This window comes from Nicotiana tabacum, chromosome 12, assembly GCF_000715075.1.
Source record: "Nicotiana tabacum cultivar K326 chromosome 12, ASM71507v2, whole genome shotgun sequence".
Classification (NCBI taxonomy): Eukaryota; Viridiplantae; Streptophyta; class Magnoliopsida; order Solanales; family Solanaceae; genus Nicotiana; species Nicotiana tabacum.
Genome location: NC_134091.1, coordinates 102710634 through 102729528, shown reverse-complemented (window position 1 = coordinate 102729528; position 18895 = coordinate 102710634). Strand labels below are relative to the sequence as shown.

General features: G+C 38.5%; 1 protein-coding gene and 1 long non-coding RNA gene across 3 annotated transcripts; one reads left to right on the top strand and one right to left on the bottom strand.

Annotated features, from left to right (window-relative positions):
- The first annotated feature begins 647 nt into the window (after window positions 1-647).
- LOC107791364 (uncharacterized) lies at window positions 648-1790 on the top strand. Its single transcript, XR_001649248.2, has 2 exons — window positions 648-1274; window positions 1577-1790. It is a non-coding gene; the product is annotated as an uncharacterized LOC107791364 (long non-coding RNA).
- Window positions 1791-1930: 140 nt separating this feature from the next.
- LOC107791362 (isoprenylcysteine alpha-carbonyl methylesterase ICME-like) lies at window positions 1931-6271 on the bottom strand. Of its 2 annotated transcripts, none has more exons than XM_075226757.1 (6): window positions 5581-6271; window positions 3590-3695; window positions 3396-3473; window positions 3202-3267; window positions 2956-3099; window positions 1931-2540 (listed from the first exon to the last, which is right to left on the bottom strand). In XM_075226757.1, exons 1-6 carry the CDS (start codon window positions 5639-5641, stop codon window positions 2528-2530), a joined length of 468 nt encoding a protein of 155 aa, XP_075082858.1. In that variant the 5' UTR covers window positions 5642-6271; the 3' UTR covers window positions 1931-2527. The 2 variants fall into 2 exon arrangements, with proteins under 2 accessions (XP_075082858.1, XP_075082859.1); XM_075226758.1 differs by having other exon boundaries at window positions 3051-3099.
- Window positions 6272-18895: the final 12624 nt, after the last annotated feature.

The window sequence follows — 18895 nt, the reverse complement described above, 5'->3', positions numbered from 1 at the left end:
AGCTAGTCAATGAATGGGCGATTTATTTAAACTGTCCAAAATTTACTTGGGCTAAATGAGCAAGTACAGATGGATAAAACTATGGATCACAACCCAGTCTTCCCAAATTGACCTACCTGCAAAGTAGTAGCATGACTGACATCACAGGGATAGAAGGTCAAGTTTGGGCATACTCGTGGGTTGAATTTGGGCTGTTATTTTATGGGTTACTTTGGCCCATGCCTACGTTAACGTGAAAATAGCATGGGCTACCTAATTTTTGCACAGGTAATTGAAAAATAGTATACGTTTGCATAGTTATTGAAAAATAGCAACTACTTTATACGGAAATGAAATCTAGAACGAAATACCCTAGCTGAAATACGAAAAATTCCAGAATAATATGTTGGATTATAGAGCTCCTACATGTAATCTTCCAGCATATTATGTTGGAACTACAACACAATGAAATTCCAACACATTATGCTGGAATCTCATAAGTGAAAAATTTGAACTCCAGCATATTATGATAAGATACGGCAAAATTTGAACAAACATACCCGTAGTTAAAAATCCGAAAACATTCAATATGGCAAAAAATGCCTTTGTTGAAAAAACAAAAAGTGATTAGATAGTTATCTCAGAAACTGGCAGAGTGCCAGCAGAATTATGATAAGATATGTTGTGCATTATTAAACTTTGAATAACATCTCAAAAATCTACAAACTGATGCTACGCAATCGCTGAAGATGCTTCGCCAACTTGCATTGGCGCAGGTTTCATATTAAGACGGTCGTAGATAGCATCTGTAATTTGCCAACTGATATTATTCCAAATACTCCGTCTACTACTTGGAACTGATATTTCCAATTGCTTCGCTACAGAAGTGTATATCATACCGCGAATTTTATACCAAAATATCGAAAAGAAGTACGTACATAAATTCTTTAGTTAGATGCCATCCTTGTCTAAGCATCTGATGCAGCATCTTTCAAATTGGGCTTCTGATATTATTATTCCCATTTCACAGGATGACATTGTCTTACCAGTTCGCCTTGTCCCCGTGCCAACGAAACTATAAATATAAATGCTTTGATGCAACTAAAAACTCAGAGACATTAGTACAAAATCCTACTTTAGTGCAAGGAGAGAATTAAACACAGAGAAAAATGGCATCACTCAAAGCTGAGAAACCTGTTGGAACTCAACCATCTGCCCCAGCAAAGAAAGCATCTGCTAAGGCTCCTCCCGCTTCCAAATCGGCCCAGAAAAAGCCTCGTGAGCCTAAGAAGAAGGTCAATTAACATCGCTCACCTATACATATTATCTGTATTTTATCTGTCTAAATTACGCGTTATCTCTCCTTAAACGTCTCAATTAATTAATACTCCACTAATATTGGAACACTAAAGGAAGATCCGAAAATATATGTATAGATGACCTATGTTTGTTTTTCTAAAACGTCAATTATTTCGAAACAAAGTCAGCAATCAAGATGACTAATATTTGTTACCAGAGGTAGCATCTAAATTTTTAAAATTTTGAATATTATGGTTTCATGCAAATAATCTGATTTAAATTTGATTCTTTTTTTTAGGCATCAGGTAACAAGTCAGCTGCAAAAAACTAAGAAGAAGAACGAGTAATTATAAGAGTATGATGAAGAATATGGCATGCAGATCTGTTACTAATCAAGAAATGCATGGCTGCTTTTTAAACTTATGAGTGATATAGTTATTAAAGCACTGACTTGTACTTTCTTCTCTTTGGTTTCCTATTAATGGAATAATCTCATACTCGTATTTGTATTCTTTCCTTTGCCTACTTGTACATACTCCCTCCGTATCAATTTATGTGACATATTTTTCTTATTAGTCTATTTCAAGAAGAACTCGAAACAATTAATCAAATCATCAAATCTAAACTGATTAAAACATCAGAAATTAATAATAACTAGCTACTTCAAAGGTCTGATAGTTAGCTCTTGTTCTTCTCATTTGCATGTTACAATGATCGATCTAAAGAGAAATAAGGAACGATTATATTCATCTAAAAGAATAGCGATAACTAAAAAGGGCTCACTGTTATGAACGAGGATCAGTCCAATGTGGATACCTGCAATGTTGTCACACAAGCAGCTATTGGGCCGAGAAATAGGACCAGAACACCTTCATAAAGATTGAGTTGGGATCCAGGCCCAATTAGCACCTATTTAAAAAAGGACCAGCGGGTAGAATGAGGGGATTATGCGAATTATGTTGAAGCCTCGGCTCAGTCGGTCTCTCATCCCTTTCTCTCTAGTTTCTCATCCCCTTTCTTCTTAGCTTCAGATTGCAATTTCTCATCTCATCTACTGTCTGTTTTCTTTAGTGTTTATTTGATTATTGTAATTCTGTTTAGTGAGTTAATATAGTCGGTTGATTTGGGTGTGATATCCAGTTTGTTACACTCACACTACAAGCGGCAAGCGGCAAGCCAACTTCAGCATGAATTCAGGAACAAGGCGTTTTCTTGGACTCTTTGCCATGAATCATCCAAGTTAAATCTTCTAACATCGGATCCTACAGACGAAAAAGTCGTAATAAGAAGAGATTAAACATGCGAAGGGGAAAGATTAACTGCTGCAACTATTGAACAAGAACTACAGCACCATAGACAAATGCCTTTATCTGCTGAGAATATCTGCAAATAATTGGTACACAAAATTGCAAAAAAGAAGTCCTGATCCTTTCCTGATAGCACCCTCAGCAAACATGTTACAAATACTCTATTTTCATGTTTGACGACGTTTTCATCAGCATAAAGAATTAAGACTTCGTCGGTAAATTTCAGTTATGTTGATAAGTAAAACATAAGCAGAAGATAAACAATTCAATCGCTATCAAGTATATATAATATAATAAAATGGTAACTGCAGCAGCTGTGATGTTAACAATAGTTAAAAGTAAAAAGTTGCATAAAGTGGAGGTTCAAGACCTAGAGTCACAAGGAATGGAATAATCTGCAGTTCCATGAAAAAGGATAGTAGGAGGAAGGAGAGAAACAGCATTCCTAATGTTTGGATCTTGTACCATTACTTGGGGTGAATATTGTCCGAGACCTTGATCCCCTTCCATTATGCTGCATATGTACCAAGATAAAACATCAGTAAGCCGGCCATAAAACTGCTAAATGAAAGCAGTATATTATAGTATGTAATATCAGAAGACTGCGAATATATACCTTAGAAACATTGAACGGTATAGACCTCGACTATGGAAGTGATCCACTAGGTTAAACAGATTATACCTGTCCACAAGTGTTGAGAAATGAAGTTCTGTGAACTTTATCTGAAAAATTAATTAAGAAAATGACCTGAAGAAAGAAGTGTTCAAGACTCAGGCCATGTAGTAATGGGAACTTGAACAAGAACTCACCCGCCGGATAAACCAAAATAAGCCTTTATTTTAGAGACACTCCACGAATCTCTCTTTCTCGGCAGCTTCCTTGATTGCCTGCTTCAAAAGAGCACAAGCAACAATATGTGCACCAGCTGATTGTCCCATTAAGTAAATTCTACAATTGTAGAATGAAAAACCAAAATGCAAGTAGAAAGAGAACATGACTATACCTGCTAGGATCACCTCCATATTTAGCTATATATGTTGTTACAAACAAAAGATATTCCTTGAGAAACATCCTTAACCATATCACTAATAGTTCCTTGAGGAAAATTTCTGAGAGCAGTTAACACACTACAGTTAGAAGTAAGAAGATGACTTGTTGATGGATGGAAGTGAAAGTGAAGCATGTATTCACTCATATAATATGTGAAAAATTACAGATACTGTATATATATATATACTTTGAATTGAAAATGCATTTGGGACCTTTGTCCTCTTCGTCATGGTAAATTAATCTTTCTTTATAATGTCTGGTGGTTAATATCGAAAAATTATGTCTCCTTTTATTTGTAATTATTATAGATAAATATGGTCAGATCGAAGTTATGCTATTTTGAGCGAGAAAGAGTGTCTCATTAAAATAAAAGTTACACGGGGGTACTGCTCTTTGATTCTTCGGTGCAGCTACCCCGAACCAACAGTTTGCTTGCTTAATATATATATATGTAAAGCAAATTAAGAGAGAGGATATCAAGTCACCAATTAGTAACACTTTACTAATTAGCTCAGATGAAACAGAGATCATCTGTAGTCAATGCATGCCACTATAATGTCGATAACTATTCCTAATTTATGAGTCGATAAAGCATGCGTAAAATTTCCCGTATGAAGGTGCATTTTTTTTTCCAGGTATTGCTATTCAAGTTAGTCACAACATTTAAGGACAATGAAGCAATTGACTTAATAACGCACCCAATTGTTATTTTTCGATAGGTATAGATCAAGCCTGCAATATGATCGGGATGGGGAAGATAACGAAACCAGAAAATCTGAAAGAAGACTGATGCCAGAAAGATGATTATGTCCATTTTATATCATTATAGATCTTAAGTAGCAACATAATCTTAAATGTTCCGGACTTTGAATAAAACTAGGAAAGCATAACATCCAAGGGCAAGAATTAAACATGGTGATCCATCTGTAGCTTACCCTGAATAAAGATAGAGGACCATAATTGATTTAGAAACTTTACATATATATACTCAGTGATAATATCAAGATTTGTGGTAAAAATATCTCCAGGAAATTCTTGATTTATGCTTTTGTTCAAAGTTCATATTTTGCTTAATTAATTGTGAGAAACCAACACAGCAAATAGCCTTTCCATTATATATCTAGAGTGCAATATCAAAACAATATTCCAATCACAAGAAAACTGCTTATACGGATGTGCACAGCTAAAAAGCCTACGAACAAACAAATAAGGCTCCTGACCAAAACTGTTGCCTTCTCTCATTTATATTCCTCAAATATCCAAAATACATAAACTAACTGCGAAAGGTGAAATGACAGACTTACATTTCTATTCATTAATTTGATAGGCTCTTTCCTAGCATGGCAAGAATGATTATCATAAACTATGAATCAAACTGTCCTTTTGTCTTACAGTTAGTCATGAATATTTCTTTTTATGCATCAAAATTGTCTCTCATGTTATTCCTCTTATGTGTTTAATTTACAAGTTCCCTTATATGACTGAAACATATAAGGTAACTTTTAACCATGAGAGTCATAAGACCTTCTCCTAGTGCAACTTCTCAATTTCTGCCTCTCTTCTTTATTTGCCTGCTTCTCACTTCCCAAAACAGAGAAAAACCTAAGCTTAATATTTTTTAAAAAAAAGATAATCATTAGTGGACACTATCAATCCATCAATTAATTGCCTTCATCCGAAAACTGGTTACGTTGAAGTCGATTATATGAATTCTCTATATATGTTCTACTCTTCTCAGACCAATTAGATTCTTATGCTTAATAATTTGTCTTTTATGGCAAATTAGAGATTCTTTAAAAGTAGACAGAGTGAACACAATGACACAAGAAGCTAAGTTTAAACTCTTTACATGTTCAAGAAAACAAAACAATGCATACACCCATAGAAACAAATTCAACTGAGAAACAAAACAACAAAGTAAGAGCAAAAGGGAAAAAAGATTACCCGAGATACCGCAACAGCTTAAGAGAAATAAAGGGCATGATCTCAATTTTAGAATCATCATCAAATGAAGAAGGATCAAGAAGCACTGTGGAGGGCATATTGGCCTGAGATGTGAGTAACATTGTGTCAGCAATAGAGGAACTTGTTGGGATCATTGCTGATGGGGATGTAAAGGGGTTAGAAATAGGAAGAAGACTCTCTGATTGCAATATTGCATTGAGGGGAAAAAAACAATGTTATCTAAAGAAATCAAGATTGAGTATAGAAATGGTTGTTTGATGAGGTGAAATGAGTTGGTATTTGTTGTTGTGTACGTGACTGTTAAGACGTTAGTCGAGTACAGTATTGGGAATGATGAAAAAGTGGTTCTTTCTCTTAGCCGTTGTGCTAATTGAATTCAGCAAAGTATAACTGATTTCATGTGCAGAGCAAACAAAAGATGGTAATATGAGTGGGTTTTTTGTTGGTTTGTTGCGGACGTGACTCTTAAGTTGGTTGAAGTAGAGTATTGGCGGAGGCGGATGTAGAGTATCGGTATTTTCAACCAGTAACATAAATTTATGTGTAAAAATTTATTAAAATTATAACACCGTAAAATTTAAATTCAGGTTCAGCCTCTGAATATTAGGAATGGTGAAGGATTGCGGGAGAAGATAGAAAGATCAAGATTCTCTTAGTTTTCTCCATTGAATATTTGTTTGTATCTTTTTAGCTGAATTTTGCAAATTGCAGGTCCAATCTTGAGAGAGAGTTTGAGTTCTGGGGAAAGAAAGATATGCACAAAACATGGTACATGCCACATGTACTGTTCTGATACGTTTTTGGCTTGCTTATTGGAGCTGTTGGTTGTTTTTGCTTACTTTCCTTTTAAGGTTTTACTATCATATAGAGAATTCTTCGACGAGGGACAAAAGCCTTTTTGGCCCAAAAATCAATTTATTGCTTTTTTTTAAAAGTATTTTTGGTGAGAAATAATTTGTATTTGACTAATTGTTTGAAAAGTACTTCTGAGTAGCAATTAATGTTTGGTCAAACTTTTAAAAATTGTTTGTAAGTATATTTTTCTCAAAAGTGTTTTTCAAAAAAATACTTGGATAGAAGCTATTTTTTTCTACTTTTCCAAAATTATTTCTGCTTCTACTCAAAAGCATTTTTTTCCCTCTAAAAGCTTGGTCAAACACTTCAACTCTAGGAAAAAAAATACTTTTTTTAGGGAAAAAAAATACTTATTTTTGAAAAAGAAAAAGAAAAAATGCTTTCGGCTTGGAGAAGCTTGGCCAAATAGTATAAATCTCACGTGGTGCTAAATTTGCACCCAAAAAAAAGGATTCGGAAATAAATTCTAAAATTAAGAAGTTATATGTTAGATTAGGAAAGATGTGGCGGGATAGATGATATCCTTTCATCCTTGATCAGAGGTCCCAGGTTCAAGTTATGCGCATTTAAAATTTGTATATATTTACGTATTTTTTTAACACATACATTGTTAGAGCAAAAGCTAATGAGAAATTCTTGATAGCAAGAGTTTTCCGACGCAAATATAAATTAGTTGGTTAGTGGATGTCGGATACTAAAATGTTAAAACCAAAAATGTAAAAAGGTCATGGACTATAATATACACTCAAATCTCTCTATAACAGCCGTATTTGTTTCGATATTTTTTGTGGATGCTATAGTGAAGTGCTGTTATGGAGGACATATATTATAACATAATATAAAAGATCGATTCTGAGAAAATTTGGTTTTTATAATGAATGATTATTATATAGAGATGTTGTTATAGAGAAGTCTTACAGTACATGCAATGCATGTACGTTGATAAAGAATTTTGAGTTAGTTGAGGTGGGTAGTTATTGGGGTCACGGAACCTAAAAGTGTAAGGATTATTAGCATATGAAGGAATTCAGAATTTTGGCTTACAACGAACAAGCTAAAGTGAGCATATATGTAAGTAAACTTGTAAATGAACTTGAATATATAAAAAGAAAAGGAGAGGTAATTGTGCCTTTGTTGGTCTATAAATAACAAGACCAAAATTACCATTAATGAGTAGATGCGCTAATTTTCTTTCAAAAATTATGAAGCCAATTTGAAAACTTAGAAATATGAGGACTATGGAATTCTTCAATCTTATATTATTAGTAGCAAACTATGTAGTATAGGAGATTTTTACACAAATACCTAGCCGAATTCATTGACCTTTTCTAGTCGATATATATATATATATAAATTATATATTAATTATATACCATTATATTGCCCACGAATGATATATATATATATATATATATATATATATATATATATATATATATATATATTTAATTTAAAAATTGGGCGAGCGGCTATTTAGGTTAATCCCCCTTCTTGATTAATTAATCTAGTAACCGCCCACCTAATCACCTAAACTAAAAATAACCGGCAAATGTATAATATATGTATAGTATGCGTATAATTGTGTATAATTAATATATAATTTTTGTATACCGATTAAAAAAAGTAAATAGTGAATCTGACCGGCTATTTGTGTCAAAATCCTAAACAAATAATTCCCGCGATTCTATGTTGTTTCTACCCATCATTTCCCATAATTTTACCAAATATAACATCTTATGAATCTTATTTGAGCTAGAGAATCCACCATCTCCTCCGGCTGTGACCAAGAAACAGAACTGAGAAAGAATACAAAATCTGGATCTCTTTCTTTTTCGGAGTTCTGTATGTGCTTTAATATGGAATCATTGGCACTGTCACGAGCCAATTTTTTCTCTTATAGGTCGTGATGACACCCAACGTCGCCCCCAGGCAAGCCAACGGTGAATTAGTCGTGCATTTATTTTGTTAAAAAATTTCAAAGCAGTTGATTTTTATTTATTAAATAAGTGAGAAGTGAAAAATTTAATAAAGTAAAGTGAAATCTAATGAAAGAGCGAATGCAGTGAAATAAATGCTTAAAAGCCATAAAGTCTACTAGCATGTTTCCGAGGCCTGGTGTCACAAGTGTATGAGCAACTAGCAGAATACACAAAACACTAAGCTACTGTCTGAAATAGAGTAGACAGAAAGTAAATACAAAACAGAGATTGCGGTGCTGCAGAACGGCCTCAGAGAGCAGCTCACCACTAAGCGTCGGGGTAACGGGGGTGCGCGCCGGGATGACTGCCAGATGCACCCGCCTCAGATCCTACACGATTAGTGCAGAAGTGTAGCGTGCGTACATAAATAACATGTACCCAGTAAGTATCCAGTCTAACCTCGAAAAAGTAGTGACGAGGGGTCACATCGACACTTACTGTGGACCAGTAATAAAATACAGAAATTCTAAATAGGCATGAAATACGTGAATATTAAAAACAACATAATGGCAAGCAGCGAATGAATGATCCTTTAACTGATAGTAAATTCCAAAATCTCCATCTAACACATACTAGCTCCAAATCAATTTCGATCATTAAATAAATTATAACTTCTCAAGCCATAACATAATATCGAGTGTAATCGTGTTCCGAGTATTATCACGCACGATTTATGCCGAGGTCGTACGACCCGATCTAAAATACCGCGTGCACAGCCGAAGGTCGAACAACACGAACCATAGATGCATCTATTATACGGTCGAGGCCCGCTCCCATGAGAGTAGAGAAGTTTACCTCGATCGCGGAAGTACTTGCGACGCGAGTGGACATGGATTTCTCAGAATTATTATGTATTCCTCAATTCTTCCCAAAAATAAGAAATCTAAATTGAAAATTTTCAACTTTAAAATACCTAGTCTCAGCTCTATTTAAGATAATTAATATGTATAACAACATAACAGTACAATTAAAGCATGATGTGGATCTAAGACTACCCAGACATTTCATGGAATATAGCTACGCACAGACTCTCGTCACCTAGTGCGTACGTAGCTCCCCACACAATTAGTACACAACAAGATACACCTAAGGGGATGAGTTCCCTCTTACAAGGTTAGGAAAGAGACTTATCTCGTTCTCAAGCTCACTTCCGGTCCCCAAATCCGCTCTAAAACCTCAATTTGATGCCAAACAACCCGAAACTAGTCAAATATTATATAAATTAATCAATATACACTCACAAGTTCATAATTTAACTATTAGAAATATTACCCAACTAAAGTTGGAAGATTCCTAAAATTCACCCACGGGCCTGGATTCCGAAAATTTACGAAGATAAATGTTACCCATAACCTCACGAACTCAAATATATAATTTTTACCTAATTCCATAATTATTTTCGTTATTAAATCCCATTTTTACCAAAACCCTAGGTTTTCCTCAAAATCCCATTAATTTCACTATTTTTTTCATGTTAAATCTACCCATGATTCACGTATTTAGCTAAAGAATTGATAGGGATCACTTACCTCTTGATGTTGATGGAATCCCCCCACAAAATGCTCTCAAAATCGCCTAAGACCAAGTGAAAAATGAGGGAAATAAAGCTAAGTCCCGTACTAAAAAGCTTCTACACTAGTCGCAGATGTCGTATTTGCGACATCTTGTTCGCAAATGCAAGGGTCGCAAATGTGATAAAACCATCACAAATGTGAAGGCTGGCCTCCTCTGACAGGGTCGCAAATGTGACCAAGAAGTTCGCAAATGCGAAGGGGTGCTGATCGCAAAAGCGAAGGAAAAGCTCGCAAATGCGAGTCCTGCCTCGTCCAGGCTTCATCGCAATTGGGAAGACAACCTCGCATTTGCGATACCTGAGGCACCAGCAAAAAGAAATGAGAAAACTGAAGTCCTTCCACCCCTCCGAACGCGTCCGAAACTCACCTGAGCCCTCGGGGCTCCACACCAAATACCCACACAAGTCTAAAAATACCATACGAACTTGTCCACACAATCAAAACACCGAAATAACATCTGAAATCATGAATCGGACGCCAAAATGCATGAATCAAATCATAAAACTCAAAAATTTCTAAAAACACTTTCACGCATCCGATTCCTATCAAATCAACTCGGAATGACGCTAAATTTTGCGTGCACGTCTTAAATCACCATATGAAACTATTCCCCAGCTCAGAATCCCAAACGGACCTCGATAACACCAAAACCTATTTCAAACCAAATTTAAAGAACTTGAAAACCTTCAATGCGCCGACTTTCAATATTAAGCATTGAGGTCATTTACTCAAAATCATCATATGAATCCATTGGGACTGTCAAATCCCGGTTCCAAGGTCATTTACTCAAAATGCTGACTCAAGTCAAACTTAACCATTTTAAGCCAATATTAAGGAACCAAGTGTTCCGATTTCAACCCGAACCCTTCCAAACCCGAACTAACCATCCCCGCAAGTCATAAAATAGTAAACGAATATACGGTGAGTCTTAATTAGAGGAACATGGATCTAGAAAGTAAAACGATCGGTCGAGTAGTTACATTCTCCACTTCTTAAACAAATGTTTGTCCTCGAACTGGTCTAGAATCGTACCTGGAGTGCCGAATAAGTGTGGATATCTGCTGCACATGTCCTCCTCGGTCTCCCAAGTCGCCTCCTCGACTGGTTGACCCCTCCACTGAACCTTTACCACAGAAATCTTCTTGGACCTCAACTGGCGAACATGCGTGTCAACAATGGCAACTGGCTCCTCTTCATAACCCAGTCTCTCATCTAGCTAAACCGTGATGTAATCTAACACATGCGACATGTCGGCATGATACCTCCGGAGCATAGACACATGGAAAATCGGATGAACTACTGATAGACTGCGAGGAAAAGCAAGCTCATAAGCAACCTCCCCAACTTGCCTCAACACCTCAAATGGACCTATAAACCTTGGGCTCAACTTGCCCTTCTTCCCGAACATCATAATTCCCTTCATCGGCGTCATCTGTGCATGCAAACACCAACACATAAGTTTAATTCAAATTTCCTATAACTCAGTTCTATAGCACGATTTAGATTTCAAAGAAGTGTAACCAACTCCTAAATGCCCTGTAGTTCCTTGCTTATATAATGTGGTGCACAACACATCTATAAACAAGACCCTACTAGACACGGCTTGTAGACTCCCTAGGACAGAACTGCTCTGATACCAAGTTTGTCACGCCCCGAACCTAGGAGCGAGACAAGCACCCGGTGCCTCACCTAACCTGGCGTACCAAATTGCGACTAAGGGACTCTGAACATATAATGTCATACTTTGGCCATGGGGCCACCTTGCAAGACAATTTGCGAAGCAAAATATAAAACTGAATGGAAACTAGCGCTAACTAAACATCAATATAAAGCTAGGCCGATAAGGCCGTCATAGCTACTACAGCTGACAAACCATCAAATATACATACCAGGCCTACAAACCCAACATACTGCACTAACCAACAGGATATGTCTACAAGCCTCTACTGATAGATATATTGTGATCGGAACAGGGCCCCGACCTACCCATATTATATATATAAATACATACATAAGATGCACACAAAAACCTAGACCCGATAACTCCGAAGGATGTGGAGCTTACCGATCAGGCTAAACTCTGGAAACACCTACTGAGGAGGTCTACTCGTCTGTCTATCTGAACCTGCATGCATGAAATGCAGCGTCCCCGGAAAAGGGACGTCAGTACGAAATAATGTACCGAGTATGTAAGGCAATAACATAACTGAAAATCGAAACTGAACTGATAATATAATAACTGGAAGTAACTGGGAGTCAAAGATGATCTGGAGATATACTTACCTACTGATAGTGACTAAACTCCTTCAATATAGTAAGTAAAATAAATGTCCGGCCCTATAAGGCTCGGTACGTGTAAATGCTCGGCCGTAGTAGGCTCGCTCATAGGCGCTCGGCCATACTGGGCTCTGTATCTCGGCCATCCTGGGCTCGCTCATAGGCGCTCGGCCACAGTAGGCTCGGTATATGTAACTTACCATCTGATCAGAGGTTGCCCAATAGGGGCCTGCCCACCGATTATAGCTCGATGGTGGTGAAAATATTGTAATACTGTATATATATATATATATATATATATATATATATATAGACCCTCTGCTCTCTTGACTGAATAAAGACAAAACTAAACTGAATATGAAGTCCCGATAAGGAATAATTTTGTAACTTATGAGACTAGAATAATGTGAATAAATTCATGAATACGAACTTCTCTTTATGTCTCATTATTAATACATGTAGCTACGAGATCATGACAAAATAAAGGAAGGGCTTAGCCTTAACATACCTTATCACAATCTTTCCAATCACCAAGTTGAACTCACCTCTTTGCACCTTAATCTACAAGAATGATAATAATACTATCGTTAAGTTACGAAAGGTACAACTATCGCACAACGAACGACAAACTTATTTTGTATTAAAATGGGCAGCATCTCCCCTATAATCCTTACTTCCTCCAAATTCAAGATAACACCAACAATACAAGAACAGAACAATAACAACATATATACATCATTTTCCAGCCCTATATACACCATCAAATACTACAAAACAGCCCAACATACTCCAATCTCTTCGTACACAAAACGACCACCGTAAAATACTACAAAACAACCCAACACACCCCAATCTCTTCGTATATAAAACGACCACCGTAGTAGTGTCAAACGACCAGAAAATATTATGACGAACGACCAACCAACCACCCTACATTTATATGGTGTTTATAAACCCCCTTCCTCCTCCAAAACTCCACAAAATAGTAGTAAAACACGCAGCCCAACGGCAACACAAAATAGTCCACAAAACAGTCCGCTACAAGTGAATAACTCGAACTCACGGCTTCCGATCACCGTCCCGTGAGTTCTTACAAGTATAGAACGACTTACCATGAATTTACAGAAGAAAAATTGGATGAAAGAGAGCAGTAAACTCACCTTATTTGTTGGATAACTCAGCTCTTATCTTGGTTCTTCAAACTCTAGGTTTTACCTCCAATTAGAACTTGAAAGGGAGGGAAAATCAATTAGGGTTTGTGGGAAATTTTGGGAGGATTCTTTGCAGAGCTTATGTCTGGTTATTATGCTCTATTTTAAGTCTAATATATGAAGAAAATAGGCCTTTAAAAGGCCTCTTTGGACGACCCGAAATGGCCCATTTTTGGGCTTTCATTTAAGCAAGTAGGTGACACACCTACTTGTCACCTAGCAGCTTGTGCAGTATCGCAAAAATGCCCATATCTCTCTACTCCGATGTCGTATTGACAAACGGTTTAATGCGTTGGAAAATAAACTCATAGATATTTAATTTGATGGGTGGAACACCCCATAACTCTAAGTATATTGGGAGAAAATTGCAGTTATATTTGACCCAAAGTTTCAGTAAAACTTACGAATGTAACTTGTGATGACTTTCATCGACTTTTGTTCCACAACTTGCTTGACTTCAAAACATAACACACGGATGTCATACGACTAATATAAATCATAACATAATCTCATTATCATGTTAATCACCCTAGTCTCACCCCAAAGGTACATGTTATAACATTTCCAACTTGTCGACTTTCGACGAAATATTGTTTTATTTAATTGCTTTAGCTTCTGAACTGTCCAACCCTCTTTGTACTTGTTGTTCATGATCTTCAATATTTGTAACCTCAGAGGTAACATGATTAACTTACTTTATATACTTTTAAATATTATCTCATTTTTGGTCCTACATTAGTTTGCTTACGACGCATTTTTACGGACGAAAATATAGGGTGTAACATCACTCCCCCCTTGGGAACATTCGTCCTCGAATGTTTATTCTTAGAGACTTTGGAAAATTTTGCCAGAGTATCTTTCGTACACTAGGTTAAAACCAACCTGCACGCAGCGAGAAAGCATACTATGCATGCCACACATGGCCAATCTTTATAAATAGCAGCAATTTGCCTCACCGACCATAAATCATAAATATTGAAAGTGAAAAATAAAAGCTTACCTAATGACCTTCTAGCCTACATAGAGCTATGTTGTAGCGTCCCATCTCGAACCATATCTTCAGTTTGAAATAGGTGGGGGTATTTAGACTTCATTTCTCCCTCCGATTCCCACGTCATCTCTTCTATATTCTTGCTCCTCCATAAAACCTTCACGGAAGCTACCTCCTTATTTCGTAGCTTGCGGATTTGTCGGTTTAGGATGGCAACTGGAATTTCCTCGTATGACAAGTCCTCTGTAATCTGTACATCATCCGTGGGCACCACTCAGGTAGGATTGCCAATGCACTTCCGTAGCATAGATACGTGAAAAACCGGATGGACAGACTCCAATTCTGAAGGCAACTCTAACTCATAAGCTACTTGGCCCACTCTTCGAATGATCCTATAAGGCCCAATATACCGTGGGCTAAGCTTGCCTTTCTTGCCAAACCTCATCACGCCCTTCATAGGTGATACCTTTAAGAATACCCAGTCATTAATCCTGAACTCTAAGTCTCGTCGCCGCACATCAGAATATGACTTCTGACGACTCTGAGCTGTCAACAGTCGCTCTCGGATAATCTTTACTTTCTCTATGGCCTGCTGAACCAGGTCTGGCCCATGTAACCCAGATTCTCCAACATCAAACCACCCTATAGGAGATCTGCACTTACACCCATACAAAGCCTCGTACGGAGCCATCTGGATACTGGAGTGGTAACTGTTATTATATGCAAACTCGATAAGAGGTAGATGTTCATCCCAACTTCTTTTAAAATCCAACACACATACTCGTAACATATCCTCGAGCGTCTGAATTATGCCCTCGGCTTGTCCATCAGTCTGTAGATGAAAAGCTGTGCTGAGATTCACCTGAGTCCCTAGACCTCTCTGAAATGACCTCCAAAAATGTGCTGTAAACTGAGCCCCACTGTCAGATATAATAGAAACCGGTACTTATAAATAATGCCGCCATATCTTAAGTGCATGGACAACCGCAGCTAACTCGAGATCGTGGGTTGGATAATTCTTCTCGTGCTTCCTTAACTGCCTTGAAGTATAAGCAATTACCTTCCCATTCAAGGACTGGCTCACCCGGAAAATGAAATCTGGCTACCTTTGCTCGGCAATCAACTGTGGCATAGCAAGCTGCGAACTAGTCCATGCCCATGATAGCATCAAAATCCATCATCTCTAGCTCAACTAGGTCAGCTGAGGTCTGACGACTACAAATTGTCACCGTACAACCTCGGTAAACCCGTCTAGAAATAATCAATTCTCCGACCGGTGTAGATACCGCAAAAGGATCACTTAGTATTTCAGGCACTATACCAAACTTCCTCGCGACAAATGGGGTAATATATGATAAAGTAGATCCTGGGTCTATCAAAGCATAAGCATCGTGAGAGCAAATGGTTAATATACCTGTCACAACGTCTGGTGAAGACTCCTGGTCCTGTCGACCCGCTAAAGCATAGATACGGTTCTGATTACCACTTGAACTGGAACCTCTACCTCTGCCCCGACCTCTACCAGTCGAAGACTGAGACTCGCGCCCTAAAGGATGCACGGACATAGATGATCCTGTTGCTAAACTCGCTGGTTGTGCCATTCCCCCCGAATCTCTATTTGGGCAATCTCGCATCATATGCCCTGGATGCCCACATGTATAACAAGCATCAGAACCTGCTCGGCATTGGCCCAAGTGTCCTCTACCACAGATGTCACACCGTGGAGGAAATGACTATGTCTGCGCAGATCCTCACTGTCGCTGCAAACCCGACGCCCGTGAGCTCTCACCTGGTCCTGACTGAGTATAGCGGTCATACCTGTAACCCTGTAACTGAGGTGGCGGAGGCCTAGGTGGCCGTCCGAAGTACTGGGTCCTATAACTACCCTGATATTTCTCCTGAGACCTGGGAAATCTCATCCTCTTACGTTGCCCTTGCTCAGCCCTCTCTGTACCCTGCTGCCGACGCCTACCCCTTTTTATATTCTGGGCGAATGCCTGAATCCGGGAGATATCCATACTATCCTGCAATGCAGCGGTGGCACATGCCTCGGTTAACTCTGGGGCTAACCCTGCTATAAACCTGTGAATCCTGTCCCGCATAGTAGCAACTATGGATGGTGCATATCTGGCCAATGAGTCAAAACAGAGACTATACTCTCGAACACTCATATTACCCTGCTTGAGGGCTAGAAACTGATCGACTCGAGCCTGTCGGATCTCCCGTGGTAAGTACTGGTCAAGGAAGGCATCTGAAAAATTCTCCCAAATAGCTGGAGGTGCATCACGTCCCCTGGACCTCTCCCATCCCTCGTACCAAAGGATGGCTATATCTCGGAGTCGAAAAGCTGCTAGCTCAACTGCCTCTTTCTCTGTGGCATGCATAACACGAAAGATCCTGTGAAGCTGATCTATGAAATCCTGCGGGTCCTCCCTCTGATCTGTCCCCGTGAACTCTGGGGGACTCAAAGCAATAAACTCTCGGACCCTTGAACTCCCAGACCCCTCAGAAGTTCCTGCACTAGCTGATGCCCTAGCCTGTTGCTGGGTAGCTACCAACTGTGTCAACAAATGCACCGCACTCCTCAAGTCCTGATCTGATGGAAGTGGAGGGGGAACTGGATGTGCGGTTTCCCTAGGAATCTCCGTAGTTGGTGGAGGAGCCGGTAATGGCTGAGTAGGGGTCTCACCTTGAGCCTCAGACTGGGCCCCATCTACTGGGGGTACCCTGCTGGTCCCCTCACCTGCTGCTGTATCTCTCCTCTGGCTAGCCGTAGTCTTCCTAGTCACCGTCATCTGTGCATGCAAATACCAACACATAAGTTTAATTCAAATTTCCTATAACTCAGTTCTATGGCACGATTTAGATTTCAAAGAAGGGTAACCAACTCCTAAATGCCCTGTAGTTCCCTGCTTATATAATGTGGTGCACAACACATCTATAAACAAGACCCTACTAGACACGGCTTGTAGACTCCCTAGGACAGAACTGCTCTGATACCAAGTTTGTCACGCCCCAAATCTAGGAGCGAGACAAGCACCCGGTGCCTCACCTAACCTGGCGTACCAAATTGCGACTAAGGGACTCTGAACATATAATGTCATACTTTGGCCATGGGGCCACCTTGCAAGACAATTTGCGAAGCAAAATATAAAACTGAATGGAAACTAGCGCTAACTAAACATCAATATAAAGCTAGGCCGACAAGGCCGTCATAGCTAGTACAGCTGACAAACCATCAAATATACATACCAGGCCTACAAACCCAACATACTGCACTAACCAACAGGATATGTCTACAAGCCTCTACTGATAGATATATTGTGATCAGAACAGGGCCCCGACCTACACATATTATATATATAAATACATACATAAGATGCACACAAAAACCTAGACCCGATAACTCCGAAGGATGTGGAGCTTACCGATCAGGCTAAACTCTAGAAACACCTACTGAGGAGGTCTACTCTTCTGTCTATCTGAACCTGCATGCATGAAATGCAGCGTCCCCGGAAAAGGGACGTCAGTACAAAATAATGTACCGAGTATGTAAGGCAATAACATAACTAAAAATCGAAACTGAACTGATAATATAATAACTGGAAGTAACTGGGAGTCAAAGATGATCTGGAGATATACTTACCTGCTGATAGTGACTAAACTCCTTCAATATAGTAAGTAAAATAAATGTCCGGCCCTATAAGGCTCGGTACGTGTAAATGCTCGGCCGTAGAAGGCTCGCTCATAGGCGCTCGGCCATACTGGGCTCTGTATCTCGGCCATCCTGGGCTCGCTCATAGGCGCTCGGCCACAGTAGGCTCGATATATGTAACTTACCATCTGATCAGAGGTTGCCCAATAGGGGCCTGCCCACCGATTATAGCTCGATGGTGGTGAAAATATTGTAATATTGTATATATATATATAGACCCTCTGCTCTCTTGACTGAATAAAGACAAAACTAAACTGAATATGAAGTCCCGATAAGGAATAATATTGTAACTTATGAGACTAGAATAATGTGAATAAATTCATGAATACGAACTTCTCTTTATGTCTCATTATTAACACATGTAGCTACGAGATCATACCAAAATGAAGGAAGGGCTTAGCCTTAACATACCTTATCACAATCTTTCCAATCACCAAGTTGAACTCACCTCTTTGCACCTTAATCTACAAGACTGATAATAATACTATCGTTAAGTTACGAAAGGTACAACTATCGCACAACGAACGACAAACTTATTTTGTATTGAAACGGGCAGCATCTCCCCTATAATCCTTACTTCCTCCAAATTCAAGATAACACCAACAATACAAGAACAAGAACAGAACAATAACAATATATATACATCATTTTCCAGCCCTATATACACCATCAAATACTACAAAACAGCCCAA